The sequence below is a fragment of the Lemur catta genome, chromosome 11 (assembly GCF_020740605.2).
Source record: "Lemur catta isolate mLemCat1 chromosome 11, mLemCat1.pri, whole genome shotgun sequence".
In the NCBI taxonomy this organism is placed as follows: domain Eukaryota; kingdom Metazoa; phylum Chordata; class Mammalia; order Primates; family Lemuridae; genus Lemur; species Lemur catta.
Genome location: NC_059138.1, coordinates 24,075,308 through 24,102,712, shown reverse-complemented (window position 1 = coordinate 24,102,712; position 27,405 = coordinate 24,075,308). Strand labels below are relative to the sequence as shown.

At 36.9% G+C, this 27,405-nt stretch overlaps 1 protein-coding gene across 1 annotated transcript; it reads left to right on the top strand.

Annotated features, from left to right (window-relative positions):
- Nucleotides 1-6,195: 6,195 nt before the first annotated feature.
- LOC123646964 (hyaluronidase PH-20-like) lies at nucleotides 6,196-21,313 on the top strand. Its single transcript, XM_045564142.1, has 4 exons — nucleotides 6,196-7,146; nucleotides 7,615-7,704; nucleotides 14,972-15,454; nucleotides 21,119-21,313. The coding sequence occupies exons 1-4, from the start codon at nucleotides 6,196-6,198 to the stop codon at nucleotides 21,311-21,313; spliced, it is 1,719 nt and encodes a 572-aa protein (XP_045420098.1).
- Nucleotides 21,314-27,405: the final 6,092 nt, after the last annotated feature.

Sequence of the window (27,405 nt, the reverse complement as noted above, 5' to 3'; positions counted from 1 at the left end):
GATCAGAGAGTCTTTCCTACATCTGCTGTTTCTCAGTCACATGCAGCTCAAAATAGTCAATATGCCAAAGTGGCGTGTTTTGAACACCTTCATTTCCCTTGTTTGAAACTTCATCATAATTCTCATAGTAAAAGCTGAATTGGTGGCTTTGGAGAAAAGAATCAGTTTGGTAGCTGAGTGGTAAGAGATCTTCAGAGGGACAGAAGAATGTATGTTAGAATGAGAATAAATAAGCAGAAAAGAACAAATCTAGACACATTTCCCGTATCCTATTAAACCAATCTCCCAATCTGGGAATAGATCAGTCCAATAAAATTGTTGAGTCTAGTTTATCTTATGAAGAGTCTTAATCTCTTCTGTTAAATGGTATAAATTAGACACTATTTGTCCCATTTGATTAACATAGAGGTAGCATTTTTCACCAGTAATTGCACAAGCTCCTCCTTGTTGGGCAGTCAAGTATGAAGGTTGTGATGATTTTGGAGTACAACAGAAGCTAAGTTGTTTACTTCTGATTAGAGTGCTTCCAACATTTTCATAGTGATATTAAACTTTTATTCTATTACCTGAAAAGATTTAGGATCACCCTTTCTATGGCACAAGTTCCAAAATTTGGGAATAAGGTCCTTAACACTGAAAAGAACTTGAAATAGCAACACAGAATCAGGTTTTCTATGCAGTCTTATCTGATATGTTTATGTGAAATGACTTTATTAGTGCAGGAGCCCAATTTTGTAATTTGGCTAGCATGTAAGGTACAGTATCTAGTGACAGAAGGAGCCAGGTATCTGAGCACATATTGCCCTGACCATTTAGGTAGGAATCTTTCATATAACTTGTTGCCACATAAGATAAAAAGACCAGTGTTGTTCCTGAACAAGGTTAGAGTGGAACCTGCAATTCCCCAGGTCCAGTGTGTTTCACAACTTTTTTCATTTGTCCTATTGGCATCTGAACATCTTCATTTTCATGTGCTACTATCAGTTTGTAAGAGCAGACTATGTTGTGAAATATTTGACATAGGAGACCTGTAGTCTGGCTTTGGCAACTATAAGGTTCAGTTTTGTCACCTGACCAAGTTGGTCCAGATTTTTGGTCTACCCACATAAAATTTTTGGCGTTAGGTAGCCTAATCAGGGAAGTAGCTGAACTACCCAACATTGTGCAACACTGGCCTATGAATCAACCAAAACACTTGATGATTTGCTAAAAGTTTGTGCCCTAACAGGCTATGCTAGAACCACTTATGACCTCCATGAAAAGTTTGAGGATGCTGCATGTGGAATTAAAACACATGGTTTGATTGCAATATTGCCTTGGTTTGTTACCTAGGAAGGGTCCATTACCATGTCTATTTTTAACACAAAGGAAAAAAATTGCTTCCATTGTCTTTACCTGAACAAGGGACAGTCCTTCAGCTTACAAAGAGGTTTTTCCAGTTAACTGAACTCACAAGAAAGGTAGAGTGACATTGTTTTTCTGGTCATGGATATCATACATTTCCATTTATCCATCTTCCACAGTTGGTCTACCAGGTGCTCACACTGGCAGAAATAAAAACTAGTTAATATTGTTAATGCTATCTAGATGTTGACATAACCAGCAATCACAATGTTTAGTTAACATGACCAGGATTTGCAAAACTGGTATAAGGAGGTGTCAGGTTTGTGCTTGACCTGTTAATAAAACCATAAGGCTAAGAGGAGAGAGAGATACAATTGAAAGACAGACTGTAGTGGGAGGACCAGAGGGACAGTAGGATAGATTAATATCAGTAATCTTCAGTCAGATTTTCAATAGATGGGGGGGAAAAGGTAGTTATTGTTTAAAAAAGAGGTCCCCTTTCCAGGGAGGAGAGAGACTCAAAAGGGGAAAAATAAATGGAAACAATGTTCTTGATCTGTGATCTTGGGGAAAGCTGTCTACTTTGTGATGTCATCTTGCTTCTAGAGTCTTATTGGCTCTGAAATCCTTACTATGGAGTCACCTGTAATGATGGTCTTCCAGTTATCCTAGGAGTGATGATCTGGATCTAGCTTTATGTGGCTCACATGAATCCAGGAAGATTTTTCTTTTATTATGATGGTCATGTAGGTGGTTAGCAGTACTCCATAGGTCTTTCCAGCAAGGTAACAGTGCATGCTTTCTTCTAAAATCTTGATGCAAACCTATCTTTTGGTGAAAAAAAAAAAAAAGGCAAGGTTTGTCTCAGTCAGTGGGAAGGGTTGTCAGTTATACCTTTTTTACCTGCTGATGATATGATCCAAGTATATTAGTTAGCTCTTGTATACAGCTATTCATAACATAAAACTGTTCACTAAAGTTCCCATAATGTTCACTCAATCCAGGAATACAATGTTTTGAGATGCCAGTAGATACAGGGCATCCAAAAACTATAAAAGGGATTATTCTATGTCTCTTATTTGGAAAATTCCAGAATTTTTAAGGACCAAAGTTAATGCCTTTAGCCATTTAAGTCTAATTTCTTGACAGATTTTTTCTTAAAGTTTATTTATATTGAGAATTTTATGTTACACTTGTTCTGGTGGCTAAGGATGGTATGAAATTTTAAGGAGTATTCCACAGTTTTTGTGAGCAAGCGGTTAATTTCTCCTAAAAAATGAGTTTCTTGCTCTGATTCAATGTATAAAGGAATGCCAAAATGAGGAAAATCTCAGCTATTAATTTCTTTGCCACTATCATGGTGTCAACATATGTAGTTGAATGGAATTTAATCTACCCACTAAATATGTAGACAATAACCAAACAGAGGAATACCCTAAAGCTGGAAGTAAATCTCTAAAATCCATTTGAGTGTCATTAGGTGCAGTGTGGGCCTTGGAGGATTCCCTAAGTTATGTTGATTTCCTCCAGAGTGAAATTTACAAGTAGTGCATTGGGAATTAATCTGGCCAGAAATTTTGTGAGTGCCAGGGCAGAATAAATTGTCTTTTAGTTCCTTAACTATCCCTAACTGCACATATGTCCCATCTAATGGGAGATAAATACAAGCCAAAAGGTCAAAGTTAAGTGGACTGTAGGAAGTCTGTGTGGCCCAATGCATAATCTATTTGATGATTGTTTGGCATTCATCTGTATTGATTTATTTTTTTCAGATTGTGAGGCATTTGCCTGATTGTCAATAATATCAGTTAAGGATAAGGAATATCTTTTAAGATTGCCATCCCTTTCAGAGGATTTTAAATTGAGATAGCTTTTCATTAGAGAAGGGAGGAACTTTGAGGTTTGGTCTGAAGGTGGGAAAATAAAAACATCTTTATAAGTACTCTGTATCCTCTCAGTGTCACTCCCCTTGTCCTGTGTCACTTCTCAGTCTTGAGGGGTACAGAGACACCAACCACTATAGCTATTTCCTGCTGAATTGGGGCAAAAATTGCTGACTAGGATATGAAGAGAAAGTATATAGCATGGTGCTTGAGATATTCATGAGTCCCAGGCCTGGTGCCATAGTTCTCAACCATCATTATGCTGGTTGCTTTTGTCACTGCTTTCTTATAACATTTTAATACATATTTGGCTATAATATAAAGTATGAGCAAAATTAGCAAGACTGACATGTCTAACTTTAGCAATCCAGAAAACATGGACTGGATTTCATGAAAAATCCTTGAAAACAAAGAAGAAAACCAGTCAGGGAGATTTGTTGTCAGGAAAGGACTCAGAGTTTAGTCCAAACTATAGGCAAATAATGAAAACTCAAAAACAATGAACAAGGATAGAATCTAATAACAGGTGTACTTATGAAGCATAATTTTTTTCTCTCTAGTTTTCCATTTCTACCAAGGATAAATCATAGTAACCAACTTAATTGAAAAATAAATTTTAGTATTATTATACTTGGACTGATTGTTTGCATAAAGTGCAATAAGAACAATTTCTGGTCATATATGCTTTTTAAATTGGCTTTGGTGGAATTTTTATATAAATAATCTCAGGTTAGACTTTAAAAAAATTTTTTTTTTATTTCGGCATATTACTGGGGTACAAATGTTTAGGTTACATATATTGCCCTTGCCCCACCCAAGTCAGAGCTTCAAGCATGTCCATCCCCCCAACAGTGCACACCGCACCCATTATGTGTGTATATACCCATCCCCTCCTCCCCCCTCCCATCTGCCCGACACCTGATGAATGTTACTACTATATATGCACATAAGTGTTGATCAGTACCAATTTGATGATGAGTACATGTGGTGCTTGTTTTTCCATTCTTGTGATACTTCACTTAGAATGGGCTCCAGCTCTATCCAGGATAATACAAGAGATGCTAGATACCCATTGTTTTTTGTGGCTGAGTAGAACTCCATGATATACATATACCACATTTTATTAATCCACTCATGTATTGATGGGCACTTGGGTTGTTTTCCACATCTTTGCAATTGTGAATTGTGCTGCTATAAACATTCTAGTGCAGATGTCTTTTTTTATAAACAAATGTCTATCTATTCTTTTCTGAAGATTTCTGTGGGTAGAGGTCTTCTCATTAGGCTCATTCTGTCCCATGATTTCTTATATAAAATCATATTGTGGAAATAGACTTAAATGTTAATTTAAGTAAGATTAGCCTACTCCTTCCCTGAGATAGAGGGAAAGCTAACCCTTTAATCCATTTCCTTCTCCGTCTCTCTGCCATTCAGGCATTGGTGTTGGTGGTTGGTATTTAAAAGGAATTAGTTTTTTTCCCCAATATTATTTTTAGGTGAAGATTTTCTATGTTCTGAATAAGGAAGTTTGTAAGAGTTTAAATTATGAAAATCTATAGCTACTTTACATGTTCTAAACATGAGGGAAAAAATTCCTTATCTTCAAAACATTAGACTGTAATGGTTCTTGAGATTTCATTTTATTCTGACTATGGGGTTCTCGCTCTCTTTCTCTCTTTTATTTATAACAGGGTCCAAGTGTCATGCTCAGGTTTTCTCATTAGAGTAATTTATTTTTCAGTGATAAGAATGAATGGATAATTTTCTATGGAAGGTCACACATTCCTGCAAAGAATGGTGTAATTCTTGTATTTTCACATAGCAGTAACTACTAATCTAATTTTAAAGAAATGTTATAGCTTCTTCCTAGGATCACAGAACATTTAAATATGTCTTCTTGTACGTAATTTTTACAAATACCAAATGCTGAATAATAAATACATAGCTTAATTTCTTGTCTTTGGCTCACACCATTATATTGTACCACAAAAGTGGTACTACATAGCAAAAATGTGTGCTATATCACTTTTTGAAAATCAGAATGACAACACAAAATCAATATATTCCTTTTCTTTAGCTAGGCTACAACCAATACTTTTAATAGAAAGATATAAAGTAGTAAAAATGTATTTCTAACTTAAACATGAGAGTACATTACTGTAAGACTTGTTCAAGCAGTGTTCCAAATAGCACTTGTTTGGTAGGAGTTTTTGGTAGATTGAAAAAGTTCAAGCAAACTTTTTACTTATTACCTCTGGCAGAAGTGACTTTTCCCCTACTCCCTTACTGCCCCGCTTCAAAAAAAAAAAAAAGAACAACAAAAAAGAAAATGAACAAATTTCAGAATTCTATGAGAGGTTGTTTTCAATATTTACAGATTACTATAGATCACTATGAAGCAGTCTTTTAAGAAGCAATAAACAACAATGAGGGGTTCAACTTTGAATTTACTTTTACTCAATGGGGTTTTGCTAAGGCATTGCTTGGTACAAGCTTGCACACTTGGGAAGGCAAAAGGAAAAATAGTTACCTTCACCTCTCTGTAGGCTCAGTAATGATTTGGGAAGATGACACAAATGTTAACCATTATAGAATTTGTATCATACATAATAGGAAATAATTTCATGGATTCAAATACAGGAGTAGGTTCTCCATCTTTTAAAAGTGCATTAGAATCCCTGCACTTAAAGTTTAGAACTTGGTAAAGTCTTACAGTCTTTATTATGAAATGCAACATAACAATATATTTTATATTTCTTTTTTTAGTTATAGATGATGCAACTTGCAAAACATTCCTGAAACATGAAATAAGAAGAATAATATTTAAATGTAATATAATCATTATGCCTGTTTATTCATCAAAGTGGCTTCATTCAACACTCTTTTGTCTGTTCTCATATCCAGCACCAAATATTGGGTAAAGTGTGTAGGAAGAAATAAGTGTTTTTCATACTCATTACTCTTTGCAATGGGAGTGCTAAGGTTCAAGAACATCTCTTTTGGAAGCTTTCTTGAGTCCAGTGGAGTATTCCAGGCAGTGTTCACCTTCCTTCTAATTTCATGTTGCTTGGCTCTGGATTTCAGAGCACCCCCTCTTATCCCAAATGTGCCTTTCCTCTGGGCCTGGAATGCCCCAACTGAACTTTGTACTGGAAGGTTTGATGAACCACTAGATCTGAGCGTCTTCTCTTTAGTAGGAAGCCCCCGAAGAGACATCATAGGACAAGATGTTACAATATTTTATGTTGATAGACTTGGCTACTATCCTTATATAGATACTACAGGCAAAAATGTGAATGGAGGAATTCCCCAGAAGGGGTCCTTAAAACACCATTTGGATAAAGCTGAGAAAGACATTCTTTTTTACATGCCAACAGACAATGTGGGCTTGGCTGTCATTGACTGGGAAGAATGGAGGCCCACTTGGGCAAGAAACTGGAAACCTAAAGATATTTACAGGAATCAGTCTATTAAATTGGTTCAGCAACAAAATGTACACCTTAGCGTCAAAGAGGCTGCCAAGATAGCCAAGGTTGATTTTGAAAATGCAGCAAAGAGTTTCATGCAAGAGACTTTAAAATTGGGGAAATTACTTCGGCCAAATCACTTATGGGGTTATTATCTTTTTCCTGATTGTCACAACAATAATTATAGACAACCTGGTTTCAATGGAAGTTGCTTTAATACAGAAAAGAGAATAAATGATGATCTCAGCTGGTTGTGGAAGGAAAGCACTGCCCTTTTCCCAACCATTTATTTAAACACGGACATGTCTCCTCAACAAGCTGTGCTATTTGTGCGAAATCGAGTTCACGAGGCCATTAGGATTTCCAAAGTACCTGATGCTGAAAGGCCACTTCCAGTTTTTGTATATGCCCACATAGTTTTTGCTGATCTAACTTTCAAATTCCTTTCTGAGGTAAGTAAATCAATATATGAGGCCAATGAAATAGTGTCTACAAAAAGTATTTAGTGAAATTTAATATTATTATTGAAGGGGGTGGAATTTAGCTTTTAATATCATTTAGCAATGTACACGCAAGTAGTTGTACATCATTGTATGAATGCAAAATAAGAATATGTTTAAACATTAATGTAATCTCATGATCTCTAAGCAAGCATAGAGAATTAGGTAGTATAGACAATGTATTAACTCACTTTCTGTTTTTTCATTCATGGTCCTGCTGTCTTGTCAATAGAAGTAATTAAAACAAAATAGTCTCTTTTTTATAATAAGGCAATAGTTGTATAAAAGATAGAAACAAATAGTAGAGAAATAATTAAATTATGGCTGTTGGGTCACCATGCTTAGCTTTGGTGTTACTGTCCTGTGTATAACACTTTCGTTTTATATTTATCTGCTAATTTTTCCTATCATGTTTTCCAGGATGACCTTGTGAATACACTTGGTGAAAGTGTTGCTCTGGGTGCCTCTGGAATTGTAATATGGGGAAGCCCAACTATAATGCGAAATATGGTAAGTTGAATTGGTAGGAAATATTTCTACCTTTAATATTTTTGAGGATTTTTTTGGTATTGAATAAGGAAATAAGTAGTACTATGCTTGTCATGTAGCAGTAGGTGCTCAATAAATACTGGCTGAATCAAAATGTCTTGCATCTATATGGTGGTTGTAAAGCAGGAAATATTGCACCTGTTTTCCAGTGATGAAACAAGTTCACTGAGATTAGTTGAATTTCTCTAGGCTGCATGGCTATGAAGTAGCAAAAACAAGACTATGATCTATTTTCTGACATGATGTTTGGTGTCAGAATATTGGTTTCTCTTCCTTTATTTTCATTCTCCTTTAATTTTCCTTATCAGGTCTTTATCCCCTACCTCTTCAATCCTGTTGACACAATGCAAGAGTAAAGCTGTCATGTGGTCACTGCTGAATTAGAGCTGAACTTTTGCTTCTCTGATGTATGTGGAAATACTAATGACGCCATAGGACCCCTCATGGCCCAAGGGTCCTGTCCTAGGACCTGTAGAGAGTAAACTTTATACTCTAAAATCAGAGAAGACCTTTTGAGAAGGAACACATTCATATCTTGTCCTTCAGATAAAATAGCCATATTCTTCCTTTATTTAAAAATACTTAACAGCCATTACATTTGTGAAATCTTTCAAGGTAATCTGAGCCCTTCTACCTATTTTGAATAGTTCTTATGTCTCTAATTTTGATCTTCAAGAAAGAGAAACAACAGAAAATAGAAGTTCAGAGAAAGGTGTATGTCCTTGGTAAAATCTTCTATACCTCAGAAAATTATTTTAAAACTATAATTTTACTAAGTATATTCCTAATTTTTATTAGTTGGTTCCCCAAATTCATAAACTCCTTTATCAAGGATTCTATTGTTTAAAAATTTATAAATATTTATAAATTCTTCATATTCTTTTCTTTTTTGTCTTTTAAAGAAAAAGAACTCCACCCTTACTATGAGGAAGACTGAGTCAGGCATTCCTCAGTGAACAGGAGAATGTAACAAATTATTTAAATGTCACACTTGCATTTAATCTTTAATCTTAGATTCACATTCTACTACTGTGCCTTCTAAATCATCTTCAGTACTATTCATACTAGGCATAGTCCTTCAACCTTAATATGACTATTTTCTACTATTTTGAAATTGTCCCCTATAGACTCTGTTGTATATATACCTGCCATCTTTCCCAATTTATGATGATTTTGAATGCCAGTGCTATCATTATTTCCCCTTTTTTCTATGTCATTTGTAATCAATAGGGTAACTGATTACTTGTCATGTTTCCTCTGATTCACTGACAACTTGAGAAACTAGTAATTGCAGGTTTATTTGCAGTTACTGAAACTGACCTTAAACAAGTGTAAGTAAACCATTTCCTTCCATTTCATCTTACTGGATCTAGTGGTGTGATAGAGCCAGCTCTACTGGGCCCAGCATATGAGAGCTGCTTATTAAATATTCAGAATTTTGTGAGCTAGTTATTAAACATAGCCATTATTAAAAATTAAATTATAAAAACTTATAATAAAATAAATGATGTTAAAACAAAGGTAATAAATTCTCAACATATCCATTATTTTGCTTCATTTTATTATCCTTTCTCTTGAGATTATTTATATCTATTGTATCTGTGTAAGTGGAAATACTATGTAATGATGTGCTAGTCTACACCTTATTGCCATACTGTGTAAAGGTGGTGTACTCAATTCCCAATGCTACATTCAGTAATGTCAGATTGGTAGCTTGATATTGGTCACAGTAGGAGTATTTACACTATGGAGATATATGTATGGAGCTATAACCAGGCCTTACCTATTAGAGAGCCAGTTTTAAGATCTTTTTATAGACTACATCTTATGTTGGTTAATGATTCTCAAATCATTCTCATCCCTTTACTCTCCTTTTTGCCAAACCCTTGTCTCTGTTGAGTTGAGGAAACAACTGCAATGTTATCTGAACCTGGTATATATTTTCACATCCTTGGTACTGGGAACATAGTGTTGAAGAATATTGAAAATGTCCATGTACTCTTGGAGCTTATTAGTGCTTAAATACAATACACAAGAAAAATATTTGATTTGATAAGTGCTATACAGAGAATTAAAATAGAGAGATGTGAAAGAGTTGACAAGAAAGATATTCTGCCAACTGTTGATCATAATTAGAAGGGCATTGCCTGATTAAAGCTGCCATCTCAATGACAAGATGAGTAAACCTTGATAAAAATGAGAGGAGAGAGCATGATAAGCACAGGGAACAAGTGCAGTTTGAAATGAACCTGCCATGCTAGTGAAATAACTCCTGTGTCTAAGGTAGAGTGGGTGTGGGAGGGTTGTACAAGAGGAAGGAAGGGTTACATCATGTCAGGCTGTGTACAAGTCAAGAGAAGTTGTTGAATTTTATTCTAATCACCATGCAGAGCTATTGGAAGGTTAAGAAGATGGATAGTATATTAGTTTTCAAGTCCTTCCATAAAAATTACCATGAACTTAGTGGCTCACAAACCAGAAATTTATTATCTTATAGTTCAGTAGGTTAGATGTTCAACATGGATTTCAATAGGCTAAAATCAAGGTGTCAGCAGGGCTGCATGCTTCCTAAGGGAGGATCCTCACTAGGTCACTTGGTTTGTTGGCAGATTCAATTCCTTGTGGTTGGAGCAATGAGATCTTCGTTTTCTGGCTGGCTGTTGGCTAACGGCCACTTCCAGCTTCTAGAGGCTGGTACATTACTTAGCTCATGGCCCTCTTCTTCTCTTTACAAAGTCAGCAATGGTGACTTTGCATCTCTCTTCCTTCTTGTGTCTTATCTTTCTAACCCAGCTTGAAAAGTTTCTACATGTTCAGACTCATGTAATTAGATTGAGCACATCCAGGTAATTCAGGATAATCTCCGCTTCTCAAGGTCCATAGCCTTAATCACATCTACAAAGTCCCTTTTGCCATGTAAGATAATATAGTCCCAGATTCCAGGGGATTAGGGTGTGAATGTCTTTGGAGGCAATTAGATGACAGTAGATGACATCATCTCAAGGAAGGTAACAAGAAATAGATTCAAGTGGAAACTGTCAAGATTCCTTGACTTGCCTCCCAACCTACCACCACTACTTCTTTTAACAGAGCCAGCACACTCAATGGAACTGTTGATCATAAACATGAGTGACCATCTTCAATGTTTTTAGAAGCACAGTGTCCAGGTTTTGGAACATACCAATCTCAAGATGAATCATTTCAGTTACTCACCACTCACATTCTGCCAAATTTGTAAAAGAGCTGTCATTATTCATCTGCACTTAGACTATATGTAACATTTACATAAAGTATACTTAGTTGAACCCTTTTAGTTGTTTTGAGTCAGCAATTTAAAAATCACTCTTAGATTCCCCAGCAACATGGCTGACTAAATATCGGTTGCCAGATCATCCCAGGAAGAATAAAAAGTTTTAAGTGAAAAACACAGCCCAGGTGTAATTCTGAGGGAAAATTGCCAGAAACTACCAGGTATCCTGTGGGAAGACTGCAGAGAAGAATAAGAAGGAGCAAGGTTTTGGGAGAGATTGATCTTTTAAGGAGTTTGGAGTCCCGTGGAAAGGGTAAATTGGGGTGTTTATTTTTCCTACCCACACACCTGCTACACCCAAACTGTCAAAGAGCTTCTATACTCTTACAAGCCCAAGTGCTGTTGCCATCAGCAAATTGAGAACCTCGTAAGAACAGAGCACCAGGCTGCCAGACCACTCACTGTCACTTTCCTCCACTACAGACACGAGTGAGGTTGTGGGCACCATACTGCTCGTCCACCCATTATGTGCCTTTATCCTGCCCTGCCTTTCAGTTTCCTTGTCACTGGACCCCCCACAAATACTTCCCAGCACCTGCTTGTACTGGTAACCACAAAAGTCCAAAGCAACACAGGAGAGCTGTAGGATTCCCTGGAGTTCTGTCCCATAGGGTGGGCTGGGATGGGAAGATGCCATGAAGTACAAAGGTTTTTGGGATGAAAGAAAGCAAAACATGTGCTCTTCTCCACCTGAGAGCCACTGGTGTGTGACCTGAAGTTGTCTGTGCCCCTCCCAGTGGAGATGTAGGTGCAGAGAGGAGTCTGTGGGACAGGATAGTGTTCTCACTCCAGAACAAAAGCAGCACCAGAGACAGGGAAGGGACATGGAAATGGGGATTCTCCCAACCCCACTACACATTGTTGCAAATACAGTTATGTCTGTTCCCAGGAGCGCTTGGTGCCATAGGGCAGCCAGTCCCAAGTGGGTAAGGAGATGCTGCACCTTCACTAAAACTATGCTCACTGCACCCAGGCTTTGCATGGAGGGTGCTTCTAATTTCCCTTGCTTCATGGAGAGGCAGCATTTTTGCAGCTGCCCTGCCCAGGGAATCTCAGCCTTGGGGTTTCCATTTACCTAGAATCACAGATAACATTCCCCAGCATGAACTCAGGCTACAGGGCCTGGTAGGTCCCAGGGGAACTGTGAGATTTCCCCAGGGCTTGGACACTCAGGGCTGGCTGCTTTCAGGTGAGAGGAGATTGCAGCATGTCAGGGAGCCCTTCAGGCTCTCCTTCATTCAGTCTTCTCTTCCTCCCCTCTTCTGCTCACTGCTGCTGATCGCCGTGGCAGTTCCTGCATGAAGCTGGAGTTTATATGAAAAGGGAAAGTTCAGCCAGGACACTTGGGAGTGGCTGCCACCCCTCTGACGGTTTGCCTATGACATTCAGGCTTACATGGAGAATGGGGCTCATGCCTTTTTCTTTAAAAACCCAAAGTGGACTGAGGGGTGTCTGGACTGTGAGCTCCCCACTTGCTGGCCTTCTCTGGGCCTGACTAATCCTGCAGAGAAGGGTATACCCTGCCCACCCCATGGCTGAACCACAGCAGAGTGACATTTAGCCTACTTGAGTGCTCCGCAGGCAGCACACCTCTCCCTGTCACAGTCAGAGCTTAAACTCAGGGGCTCAGAGGACAGGTCTGTGGGCCTGATACCATACTCCCACGACTCAATTGCATCATTCAGTGGCATGGGACAGACATTTGTGAACTGATCTCAAATGGAGAGTGAGCCCACATGGATAGAACTGAGAAGAGAATGTGGTGTGGGTCCATGCTGCGTGGCTGCCTTCTGAATGGCCTGGTTGGTTTGGCTTGCTGCCCGGGGCCAGACACACTAGAGGGAGATCTACTGGGCAAAGAGAGTGGGAGCAGAGCACTACCACCAGCTGAACTGTGAATTCCAGACTGCCCCACTCCTGCAAGCAGGTTCTTGGCATGGTGGGGACACTTCCACCCCTACCTGGAGACTTTCCCCAGTGGCCTGGGAGCTGACCCTCAACCCTGTTGAGGCAGCACTTGTGCCCACCTTTGGGGTGTCTGGACACAGTCTCACCTGACCCAGCCTTGCCTGCCCATCTGTCACTGTAGTGGCAGAACATAAGAAGGGATTCTTTGGGAGTTTCAGGACTCCTCCCACTGTCTGGGACATCCAAGTACATCTCCTGATTGACTAGGGCTAGGCATAGGTCCCATAAACACCACTGCATCTGGCTCTCTCCTGCAAACACCACCTACTAGAAGTGAGGTCAACTTTAACAGCCCATTATATTTACTGATCCAATTGCATAGGGCTTGGATGACTCTCACCTGCAAATACCACCTATTGACCTTGAGATTAAACTGGACATCCCAATATAATTCATACTATTAGAAGTGCACAGGGCTGGGGAAAGAGATTAAATTTCAGAGATTTTGATCTCCTCAACAGGAGGCAGAGAATATGCCCACACATATAGTACACCATTGCTACAGCCTACATATAACCAGCATTTGAGAAAACTACTATACTAAGGCTACCTATAACCAAGGCATTCATTCAGAATATAGGTTGCCCTGAAGGTACCCACAAGCAAAGCCAAAGATGGTTATCTAACATATGCTACAGTCACACCCCTAGGAGAGAGGAAAAAAAGTCCCATCTAAACAAAAGAAAATTCAAAAACAAGAAGTGACAACCTCCCCAGATGATAAGGGAATCAGTGCAAGAACTCTGGCAGTATGAAAAAACAGAGTGTAACGACCTTCCCAAAGGATCACATCAGCTCTCTAGTAATGGATCCCAACCAAAGTAAAAACACTGAAATGATAGATAAAGAATTCAAAATATGGATTGTAAGGAAGCTCAATGAGATCCAAGAGAAAATGGAAAACCAACTCAAAGAAATTGGAAAAATAATTCAGGAAATGAATGAAAAATTTACTAAAGAGATAGATATATTAACAAAAAATGAAACAGAACTTCTGAAAATGAAAAATTCATTTAGGGAAATACAAAACACAATGGAAACTTCTAACAAAAGACTAGACCAAGCAGAAGAAAGAAATTAGAGCTTGAAGAGAAGTCTTTCAAAGTAACCCAGTAAATCAAAAATAAAGAAAAAAATTAAAAGACATGAAGAAAGACTCCCAGAAATATGGGATTGTGTAAAATACCCAAACATAAGAATCATAGATGTCCCTGAAGGAGGAGAAGAAAAAGCAAGAAGCTTGGAAAGTGTAATTGAATGAATAATTAAGGAAAACTAAATCTATTAAAATAAAAAAATAGAAATAAAAATCACTCTATTCAATTCTATTTAAACTTGTCTGGAAAATGTGATGCTTATTACATGTATAATTTATTGAGGGTCAACCAAAGATATGCTAGGTCCTGTGTTAAGCACTTTTATATTTATCATATCTTTTTATCTTCACAACAAACATATGAGGTAAGCACCATAATTATCCTTATCTTACAGAGTGTGTAGCTCAAGCATAACCAGGTTAATTAATTTGCCCAAGTCACTCAGATAGGAAACTAAGACTTCAATAGCTTGAGAGATTCCCAAGTTCATATAGGTAGTCTAATGGAACTGGAACTCCAATCAGAGCAAATGGACCTCAGAGCCCATACTCTAACAGTTGTACTATTCTGTTAATAACTCCGATTAGTTTATGAATTATTAAGGAAGATCAGGTTAGGATATGTTAAGCCTCAACTGGTCAGTTATTCAATGGAATAAAATAGCATGTGCAACGAACTTACAAATGTCAGTTGGAATAATATTGCTTGATAAGGTAAAAAAGATAAGATATTCTCTACCTCTTGCTCTGTCTGGTTATATTTTGTTCTTCCTTTAAAATTGCTTATTGCTGTGAATTAATTCACATATGAGTGACTTGTCCTTTGATATTCTGACCATCTTATAATTTTATAGAAATCTTGCTTCACCCTGGACAAATACGTGAAGACTACAGTGAATCCCTACATAATCAATGTCACCCTAGCAGCCAAAATGTGCAGCCAAGTGCTTTGCCAGGAGCAAGGTGTGTGTACAAGGAAAAACTGGAATTCAAGTGACTATCTTCACCTGAACCCAGCGAATTTTGCTATTCAAATTGCCAATGGTGGAAAGTACATAGTACGTGGAAAACCCACACTTGCAGACCTGCAGGAACTTTCTGAAAAATTTAATTGCAGCTGTTATCCCACCTTGAGTTGTAAAGAGAAAGCTCATATAAAAGACATTAATGCTATTGCTGTGTGTGTTGCTGAGGATGTTTGTATAGATACCTCTGTAAACTTAGAACCCAGCTATCAACCTTCGTGGAAGAAAGATGCAATTTCCCAGGGTGTCTCATCATCTACATCACCTGCCACCATGTTCTTTTTTAATATTTTATTTCTTACCATGAGTTCTGTAGTGAAGTGAATTTGTAATTCTACATGTTAGCTAAAATGAACAATATGTCTATTTTACAGTGTGCTCTTCAAACTAATTAAATGCCTGAAAACAACATGTCTCACTGAAAGGTCCTTTTGGAAAGTTCTTTCTATACCTAGTGAATAGTGGTTTCCTTTCAACTTGACAAACACTGCAATCTCACATGAATTCTCTACCATGAGTTCAATTTGTATTCCAGTATTCAACAGCTTGCCTATCAGTATTCTTTCCAGCTTAGAGTATACAAACTCATATTATCTCCTTCACTTATAAAACCGCCAGGATTGTTTCAACACAATCAGCACAAGATACTGACATTTTGATGAAATTACAATTTGACATGGGGTGTTAAGAACTTGAAAGTGAAAACCCATCAGTAAGATTTACAGATCCTAGATATTTCTCTTTTCTCCTTGGCTTACAATCACGAGAGAAGGAAAGAGAATGGATGAGAAAGAAGAAAACAAAAGGAGGGAAGAGAGAAGGGAAAGAACTGGAATTCTTTTCTTTCTCTGGTGCCATTGAGGACTCTAATTTGCACATGATTGAAAGGAACATCTATTGCATACACAATTAGCTTTCAACCCACTGTTAAAACCAAGAGCGGTTGTATTAATAGTTGAATGCCTTACCAGGTCTGAGCCCTACAAATGTTACTGCCACCTCCTTCCACTTCCATTTCCCCAGCCTTCCTTTTAGAAACAAGAGATGAGGCCACAAAGCAGATTAGGATATGCCAAATCCACAGTCATCTAGGTGCTCATGATTATGGTACAATTAAAGTCACTAAGATCTTAAAGTAAACTCTTTGAGTCATTAAGTTTCCTGTGAGGAAAAAGGAAAATGTTTTACTTGTTACAGTCCTCATTTCTTTACGCTTAAGCTTTGTTTAGTATCTCAGTTGAGATGGAGCTGCAAAAAGCAATAAAATGATTGAAACTATTATTATACATTTTAAGCTCCATCAGTTTTTTAAAAAACAAAACACTTGTTGTGTCAGCATCTGTTTGAGTGAAGAAAATTAAAATATTTGTATAGTCTTATACATTATGTTAGTTTAAATTTTTTATCTTTTCTTTTTAGTTGACATGTAATAATTGTACATATTTATGGGGTACAGAGTGATATTTTGATATATGTTTAGTATGTATAATGATCAAATCAGGGTAATTAGGATATCTGTTACCTCAAACATTTATGATTTCTTTGTGTTGGGAATATTTGAAAATTCTCTCTTCTAGCTTTTTTAACATATACAATAAGTTATTGATAACTATATTCACTCTTCAGTGCTACAGAACACTAGAACTTATTCCTGCTACCCAGGTATCATTTTGTATCTATTAACCAACCTCTCTCTATTCTCCGCATTCTTTTTTAAGGCTGAAATGTATTCTGTTGTGCACATATACCATATTTTCTTTATCCATTCATCTGTTGATGGACATTTAGGTTGATTCCATATCTTGGCTATTATGAATAGTGCTGCAATTAACAGATATTCTTTGACATATTCATTTCCTTTCCTTTGGATAGGTACCCAGTAGTAGGATTGATGGATCTCATAGTAGTTCTACTTTTAGTTTTCTGAGACATCTCCATATTGTTTTCCGCATGGCTATACGAACTCACATTCCCACCAACAGCATATAAGAGTTCCCTTTTGCCTGCATCTTCACCAGCATTTATTATTTTTTGTCTTTTTGATAATAGCCATTCTAACTGGAGTAAGATGATATCTCATTCTAGTATTAATTTGAATTTCCCTCATAATTAGTGATGTTGTGCATCTTGTCACACACTTACAGGCCTTTTGTATATATTCCTTTGCGAAATGTCTATTTAGGTCCTTTGTACATTTTAAATTTTTTTTTTTACTCGAGTTATTTGAATTTCTTGTATATTCAGGATATTAGTCCTTTGTCCAATGAATAGTTTGCAGATATTTTCTCTGATTCTCTAGGTTGTTGATTGAATTTGTTTATTATTTTTCCCTTCCTGTGCAGAAGCTTTTTAGTTTGATATAGTTCCATTTGTCTATTTGTGTTTTTGTTGCCTGTGCTTTTATAGTCTTACCCATAAAATCTTTTCCTGGACCAATGTCCTGCAGCATTTTTCTTGTATTTTCTTCTAGTAGTTTTATAGTTTTAGGTCTTAACATTTTAGTCGTTAATCCATTTTGAGTTGTAAAATCTTTTTTATTCTTATAATGTCATTGCTGCTCAAGGTAAAATAATACAAGGTAGAAAACTAAAAGTCCCCTTCTCTCCTCCTTCTACTAATTATAACTCCTGGTTACAGCTTCTTGTATATGATTTCAGAAATTTCCTAGGAATATGTAATCAAATATGTGTGTATGTATTTAATACAAATTGGTCTATGGTGTTTATAATTTTCTATAACTTGCTCTTCTCACCAGAAAATTTTGGGTGTCTCTCCATATCGGTACATCTTTTTACTGACCACATCATAAACCACTGTATCATTATATGACAATTTTTAATGAAATTTTTTATTAATAGACATTTCATTTTTGGAGATTTTTTTTTCTCTATTAAAAATTTGAGGCTAGGTGCAGTGGCTCACACCTGTAATCCTAGCACTGTGGGAGGCCGAGGTGGGAAAATAGCTTGAGGTCAGGGGTTCGAGACCAGCCTGAGCAAGAGCGAGACCCTGTCTCTACTAAAAATAGAAAAATTTAGCCAGGTGTGGTGGCATGCACCTGTACTTCCAGCTTCTTGGAAGGCTGAGGCAGAGGATTGCTTGAGCCCAGGAGTTTGAGGCTTCTGTGAACTAGGCTGATACCAGGGTGCTCTAGCCTGGGCAAGAGTGAGACTCTGTCTCAAAAAAAACCAAAAATTTATACTTAGTATCATGTAAATATGTATCTTGGCACACTTTTGCCAAGATCAAATGGTATTGCTAATGTTAAGGGTATATACATTTCAATTTAGATAGAAATTATAAAATTATGTTTTAAAAATGACATTGGTATTTTTATGGTAATTGCATTGAATCTGTAAATCTCATTGGGCAGTATGGACATTTTAATAATATTGATTCTTACAATCCATTAGCATGGGATGTTTTTCAATTTTATTGTGTCATCTATGATTTCTTTCATCAATGTTTTGTAGTTTTCATTGTAGAGATTGTTTACCTTCTTGGTTAAATATATATTCCTATGTATTTTATTTTCTTTGCAGCTATTGTAAATGGTATTGAGTTATTGATCTCTCAGATTGAATGTTATTAGTGTATAGAAATGCTACCAATTTGTGTACATTAATTTTATAACCAGAGACTTTATTTATTTTTTCAGTTCTAGGAGTCTTTTGGAGGAGTCTTTAGGGTTTTCTAGATATGAGATCACATCATTAGCCACATTTTACAAACTGGAAAAATATTTCAGCTGGACTGAGGGAAGGAATATTGAAGTCTGACCTTGAATAGGGTATTTTCTTAGTGGACTCCATGATAAAGATGCAAAGAGGCAGTTTAATGAAATATACCCTAAGGCTTGAGTCAGTTTGACATGCTGATAGAGTCCTGAGCCTTGAAGACTTCCTTGTGTAAGTTCCTTATCCTAAGTACAGTGTGCGGTGATAACTTACCATTAACAAGGCACAGCACCATCATCAGATCTGGCTCCAGTGCAGTATGAATTTGCTGAGTCTTTCAGTTTTAGTTTTTAGGTTTTTGTTTTTTTAAGAGATGGGGATCTTGCTGTGTTGCCCACGCTGGGCTGGATTTCAACTCCTGAGCTCAAGCAGTCTTCCTGCCTCAGCCTCCCAAGTAGGTGAGATTACCGGGGCATGCCACCACGCCCAGCTTGCAGGGTACTTCATTTCCATCAGAACAATTCCTTAAAGGGCTCACATATTTCGATTACTTTTTTTTAAATTTCTTAGGAAAGTTTGAATGCTAGCACGTCTGTGAATCATTAAATGGTCCTGGGCTTGGCATCTTTTTCTGATGCTTTTCACTACCTTTCATACAGAAGAGGGTGTGGGCAAGGATAATTTTATTAATAATAGTAACAGAAAGCACTTATATCTATTGGGTGCTTTCTATGTACCAGTGTGAGAGATAAAAAATGACTTTCCTCTCTAACATTTTGTGGCTGGAACCTATGAATAGAACTGACAAAACACAGATTAAAAGGAGAAAAGAATATAAATTTTATTTAATTTTTTTTAGGCACATGGAAACCTTAATATGAAAAATAAAGACCCGAAGAAGCAATTAGGACCAAGAGCTTATGTACTTTTTTAACAAAGAACAATAAATTGTGAAGTTACTAGACAAAGGAAAAAGCGTTTAAGCTTCTAGGAGAAGTAATTTGTGGAATGACTAGAAAATATAAGGGAAAAGGTAACTGAAGATAGGGATTATTTGAGTAGGCTGGTTTGTACTGATCCATTTCACCACTGAGGCCCAGTCTCCAGTGATAAGAATGTTCTCCGTTTCCTAAGAGGGGGGATATCTTTCCCCTGGGAAATCTTATGTCTTGCTTCAGCCAGAAAGGAGGCAGTCAGAGAGCCCTTCCTACATTTGCTGTGCTCAATCACTTTCAGCTCAAAACGACAACGTGGCGTGTTTGGGGTGGCATGTTGTGAATACCTTCATTTCCCTGTCTGAAACTTCATCATAAGTTTCTCGTGCTAAAAGCTGAATTGGTGGCTGTGGAGAAAAGAATCAATTTGATAGATTAGTAGTAAGAAATCTTGAAAGGGAGAGAAGAATGTACATTAAAATGAGAATAAATAAACAGAAAAGCACAAATCTAAGCACATTTCCCCATATCCCATCAAACTGATCTATCTAACTTGGAGAATAGGTCAGTCCAATAAAATGGTTGAGTCTCATTTATCTTATGGAGAGTGTTAATCTTTTCTGTTAAAAGGTATAATACAAATTAGACACTATTTGTCCCATCTGATTCACATACAGGCAGCATTTTTCACCAGTAGTTGCAGGAGCTCCTCCTTGTTGGGAAGTCCTGTATACATGGTGTAGCGATTTTGGAATACAACAGAAGCTAAACTGTTAACTTCTAATTAGAGTGCTTCCATCATTTTCATAGTGGTATTAAACTCTTATTCTCTTACCCTGAAAAGATCTCCTTTTCTATGTCATAAGTTCCAAAACTTAGGAATAAGGTCCTCATCATTGAAAAGAAGTTGGAATGGCAACATACAGCAAGTTCTCTATGCAGTCTCATCTGATATGTTTATGTGGCATGACTTTTTTAATGCAGGAGTCCAAGTTTGTAATTTGGCTAGCATTTAAGGTGGAGTAGCTAGTGACAGAAGGAGCCAGGTATCTGAGTCCACATTTTCACATTGCCTGGACCATTTAGGTAAGAATTTTTTATATACTTTGTTGCCACCTAAGAGAAAAAGAGCAGTGTTGTTCATGGACAAGGTCAGAGTGGAACCTGCAATTCCCCAGGCCCAGTGAGTTTCACAATTTTTATTATTGGTCATGTTGGCATCTGCACACCTCCTTTTTCATGTGCTGCTGTCAGTTTGTAAGAGCAGGCCATGTTGTGAAATATTTGACATGGAAGACCTGTAGTCTGGCTTTGGAAGCTCAGATTTTTGGTCTATTCATATAAAATTTTTTTTTATTAAGTAGCCTAATCAGAGAAACAGCCTAGGTTCTGCAAGACTGGCCTATGAACCAGCTGAAACATTTAGTGATTTGGAAAAAGTCTGTGCCCTAACGGGAAGTGCTGGAACCACTCATGGCCTCCATGAAGGGTTTGAAGATGCTGAGTGTGGAATCAGACCACAGGGTCTGATTGCAATATCATCTTGGTTTGTCACATAGGAAGGATCCATTAACATGTCTCTTTTTAACACAAAGGAAAAAAAAATTGTTTCTAATATCTTTACCCTGAGCAAGTGACCATCCTTGAGCTTACAGAGACGTTTTTCCTGGCTGAATAAACTCACCAGAAGGGAAGGTAGAGTGACATTGTTTTTCTGGTCATGGATACCATACACTTTGATTCACTCATCTTCCACAGTTTGTCCACCAGATGCTCACATTGGCAGAAATGAAAACTAGTTCAGGATTCTTCACACTATGTAGATGTTGACATAATTAGCAATCAGATTGATTAGTTAATATGACCAAGGTTGGAGAGAGTATTGTAAGGGGGTGTCAGGTCATGCCTGACTTGTTAATAAAACAGCAAGGCTAAAATGAGAGAGATACAGTTGAAAGAGAGCTCATAGTGGAGGATCAGAGGGAGAGAAGGATAGATTGAGACAAGTAATCTCCAATCACATTTCAATAAATGAGGGAAAAAGGGTAAGTTTATGTTAAAAAAAAGTCCCCCCTGCACTGCCCCAGGAAGGAGAGAGACTTAAAAGCAGGAAAAATAGATGGCAGCAGAGTTTCTTGATCTGTGATCATAGGGAAACCTGTCTACTTTCTGGTGTCATCTTGCTTCTAGAGCCTTGGAGTTGGCTCTGAAATCCTTATTATGAGGTCACTGTAAGGATGGTCTTCCAGTTGTCCTGGGAATGATGGTTTAGATCTAGCTTGATGTGGCTCATGTAAATCCAGGAAGATTTTTCTTTTATCATCATGGCCATGTAGGTGGTAACGGTACTTCATCAGGTCCTTCTCAGCAAGGTAACAGTGCATGCGTTCTCCTAAATATCTTGATGTTCATCTGATTTCCTGGCCCAAAAATGGCAAGGTTTATCAGTCAGTGAAGGTCACACCTTTTTTACTTATTGATAATATCTTCCAAGAATACTAGTTAGTTCTTGTATGTATAATAGCTAATCATAACATCAAATTGTTCACTCAAGTTCCCATAATGTTTACTCAATTCAGGAATACAAGGTTTTGAAATGCCAGTAGATATAGGGTGTCCAAAGACTATAAAGGAGGTTATTCTATGTCTCTATTTGAAGAATAACATATATTTACAAGGGCCAAAGGTAATGCCTTTAGCCATTTAAATCCAGGTTCTCATCAGGTTTTTTCTAAAGTCCTTTTTATGTCTAGATTTTTATATTCCACTGGTTCTGATGACTGAGGATGGGGACGTGCAGTCTGGCTTTGGCAACTATAAGACTTGGTTTTGTCACCTTACCAAGTTAGTGTAGATTTTTGGTCTACCCATATGAAATTTCTGGTGTTAGGTAGCCTAATCAGGGAAGCAGCTGAGCTGCCACAGGTTATACGAGACTGGCCTATGAATCAGCCAAAACATTTGGTGATTTGGCAAAAGTTTGTGTTGTAAAAGCCAGAGCTGAAACCACTTATTACCTCTGTGAAGGAAATTTTAATGAGTAGTCCAGAGCTTTTGTGAGGAAGTGGTTTATTTCTTCAAAAAATTCATTTCTTCATCTGATTCAATGATAAAGGAGTGCCAAAATGAGGAAAATCTCAGTTACTAATGTCTTTATCACTATCATGGTGTTTTTTTTTTTAACAAAGAGTGATAAACCGTGGAGAAGTGAGAAGACAAAGAAAAGAGGTTTAACCTTCTAGAAGTAATTTGTGGGGAAGTGACTAGGAAATATATGGGGTAACCAATGAAAGATAGGGGTTATTTTAGTAAGATTATTTGTACATATCTATTTCAGCATTGACACCCAGTCTCCGGTGATAAGAATGTTCTCTTGTGAGAAAATATTTGTAACTATCCATCCAACAAGGGATTAATATCCAGAATATATAAGGAACTCAAAACTCAGTAGGCAAAAGTAGTCTGATTAAAAAATGGGCAAATGATCTGAATAGGTTTTTCTCAAAAGAAGACATACAAATGGCCAATAAGTAGCCATGTGCTGCATAACCACCTTATTATGGCTAATCATCAACCACAGTGGTCCTATAAGATTATAATGGAGCTGAAAAATTCCTATTGCCTAAAGATGTTGTAATCATTTAATGTCATACAGTAATGCATTACTTTTTCTATGTTTAGATACACAAATACTTACTATTGTGTTAGAGTTGCTTACAGAATTCAGTATAGTAACATGCTATTCAGGTTTGCAGCCCAGGAGCAATAGGCTATGCCATATAGTCTAGGTGTGTAGTAAGCTATACCATCTAGGTTTATGTAAGTATATACTATGATGTTTGCCCAATGATGAAATTGCCTAATTATGCATTTCTCATAAGATATTCTGTTACTAAGTGACATATGAATATAGATGAAAAAATACTCAACATCACTAAACTTTAGGGAAATCAAAACCACAGTGAAATATCATCTCAGCCCAGTTAGAATGGCCACTATTAAACAGCCAAAAAATTAACACGTTCTAGTGAGGATGCAGAAAAAGGGAACTTTTTTTTTTTTTTTTTTGAGACATCGTCTTGCTCTGTTGCCCAGGCTAGAGTGCAGTGGCGTCATCATAGCTTCATAGCTCACTGCAACCTTGAACTAGCAGGCTCAAGCAATCCTCCTACCTCAGCCTCCTGAATAGCTGGGACTATAGGCATGTGCTACTACGCCCGGCTAATTTTTCTATTTTTTATAGAGACAGGGTCTCACTCTTCCTCCGGCTGGTCTGGAACTCCTGACCTCAAGCAAGCCTCCTGACTTGGCCTCCCAAAGTGCTAGGATTATAGGTGTGAGCCACTGCACCTGGCCTGGGTACTCTTACATGTTCTTGTTAGGAATGTAAATAAATTAGTATAGTTACTATGCAAAATGGAATGAAGTTTCCTTAAAAAACTAAAAAATGGAGCTACATATGATCCAGCAATACCACTACTGTCTATATATCCAAAGGAAAGGAAATCGGTATGTCAAAGAGATACCTGCACTGCCGTATTTTCTGCAGTACTATTGACAATAGCCAAGATGTGGAATCAATCTATGTGTCCATCAACAGATGAATGGATAAAGGAAATGTATATATACACAATGGAATATAATTTAGCCATAAAACATAATGAAGTCCTGTCTTTTGCTGCAGCATCGATGAGGCTGAAAGACATTATATTAAGTTAAATAAGCCAGCACAGAAGATAAAATACTTCATGATCTCACTTATATGTGGAAGCTAAAAATGTTGATCTCATAGAAGTAGAGAGTAAAATAGTGGTTATTAGAGGTTAGGAAGGGTAGGTAGGAAAAGAGATAAAGAGAAGTAGGTTAATGGATACAAAATTACAGCACAATAGGAGGAATAAGTTCTAGTGTTCTATAGGGATATAGGGTCATTATACTTAACAATAATTTACTGTACTATTTCCAATAGCTAGATGAGAGAATTTATAATGTTCCCAACATAAATGACAAATGTTTGAGATGATAGATATTAAAATTACCTTGATTTCATCATTATTTGTACCCCATAAATAGGTGCAATTAGTATATATCAATTACAAATAAAAAAGAAATGTTCTCTTCTCCCTGGTATAGGGAGGATACGCTGTCCATGAGAAATTTTATGTTTTGCTTCAAGCAGAGGCGATCAGAGAGCCCTTTCTGCATCTGCCGATGCTCAATTACCTCCAGCTCAAAATATGCCAAAGTATGCATGTTCTGAACCCCTTCACAGGCATTGGGTTAAGTGTTTTATGTATACTTCTTCATTTTATGTAAATCTCATTAAAATCTCACAGCAGACATATGAGATGATTGCTTTAGTATGTACATTTTACAGTTAAAAACAAACAAAACTAAGGTGCGGTAAAGTTACGTAGTTTGGGCAAGGTTACATTGATACTAAACTGAGAAGCCAGATTCTAGGCCTGTTGGTACTAATCTAGAAAACTAAATCACTTAATTCCAGTAGCTTAGACATTTACAGATATGACTTAAGGAATCCTCAGATAAAAATTCTTTTCTGTTCACTGAAGAGATTAAGTAACTTGCTTAAGGCCAGTTAATTATAATAGAAAGTGGCTGCCCTTAGGATTCAAAACCTAGGTGTGTCAGACTCTAAAGCTTTTGTGTATCGAAGTGATTTGATCCCTTACACAGTAAAAAATATAGCTTACACTGTTTACTCAGTACACACATGTATAAATACATAACTGAAAGAAAGGGGTCATAAAATAATACCCTTACTACATGCAATGGCACTCTGGTGCTTCTTATCCTATCCTACTCTAAACTTTTAAACTCTATTTTACTTATTTTAAAAAATGCTCATTACAGCCAATTAAATTTATTTTATGGCCAGCTAATAAGTTGTGAGTTCAGTTTGTAAAAAAAATTGGAAATGGTACCTTGGAAAGAATACACACTCTACCAAATGTGATTGGGCTACAAAGACAATAAACTTGGGGCCTGCTACTCGTGGAATTTTGCTTATTTTTCATGTTAAAGAATGATTCCCACAATATTTATGGAAGTAATTTAGATATATTAAAATTACCTTCATTATGATGAGGCTTCCTGAGGCTAGAGGCTATCTTTTCAGTGTTCTAACAATGCCTAGATCATGTTAGTTGTTCTGAGGACTGCAGGGAAATGGAGACTGAGGAGAGGTGCCTTGTGAAGACTGAAACTTTTGGACTCTTTCCCTCGCTCCTCCCCCTTCAATAATGTTGTGGTCTGCTTTCACCAAAGTTATAATCTTGCCTTTATCAATATTTGTCTCATGTCTGAATTTTGTCCTTCATATTTATAACAATTTATATTAAAAATCAATAATAATTTTAATGATAAGAGGATTGTGTCTAAATTCTGTTCTTAATTCCATACAGCTAATATATTCATAGACTCATGGGAAATGGGAACACCAAAAGGTAGATTCTAGAGACAGTCTCTTAACTGACTTCTATATCCATTCATTATAATTCTCTAAGGAGAAAGCATTTGTTATGGAAATGAAGCATTTGTTGTAGAAAAGAAGAACAAAGTATTAAGCTAAGAAATTTGGCTCTTTCTGTCTGATATTCTTTTCTCCCTACCTCAAAAAACCCAATTTTCCTCTAACATCATGTTGTATACCTTAAACATACACAATATAATTTATTTGAAAAAAATCTCAATCAACGCCTCCTCTTCCCCAAAATTAAACTAGAACCCCTTGTACAAGCATCCTGCTGAATAAAGTGTAGGGATATTTATAGTTCTTTTTCTTTCTCCACTCAAGAGAAGCTAAGCTTCAAATTTCTTCTGGCAAACTAATTTCTCACTTGAAATTTTACTTTGTTTCCACTTTTTATTTGAGAAACATTATGATGGTTGGATGAAAGAAAATTAGAAGGTCAAAAATATATAACAGGCCTGATAGGGAGGCTGACCCTTGTAATCTCAGCATTTTGGGAGGCTGAGTTGGGAGGATTGTTTGAGGCCAGAAATTGGAGACTGGCCTGGGCAACATAAGGAAACTCAGTCTCTACAAAAAACAAAAAAATCAAGTGAGGGTGTGGGTGTGTGCTTATAGGCTCAGCTATTCCAGAGGCTGAGTCAGGAAGATCACTGGAGCCCAGGAATTTGAGGTTACAGTGAGCTACAATCAGGCTACTGCACTCTAGCTGCGGGACAGAGCAAGTCCCTGTCTCTTAAAAAAAAAAAAAAATACAGACACAAACACACACAGACACATACACAGTATAATCAGAAATTACATGTTTTGTTATTTTTCTAAATTTTATCAATTTCTTAAGCATGTATTTACATATTTTTGTATATCTCCAATTATACTGTGTATTTTTATAGTTTATTTCACTTAGTATTTTAGGCAAATATCTTTACATGTTGATTCATTATCTTTATATCTAGTTCTGATTCCTGAGTGAATTCCCTCAGGCTGAAATACCATATTTAAGAATTTATCATTTTGTACTGAAGTTGCTTCTTATGTTTTCTCCTTTCATAGATACTTCTATACATAATGGTGAATATCACATATGTGAATATCTACACATAGCTATGTAATTTTTATTACAAAATAATTTTGGACTTTTCCTCAGACCAGGGGTTC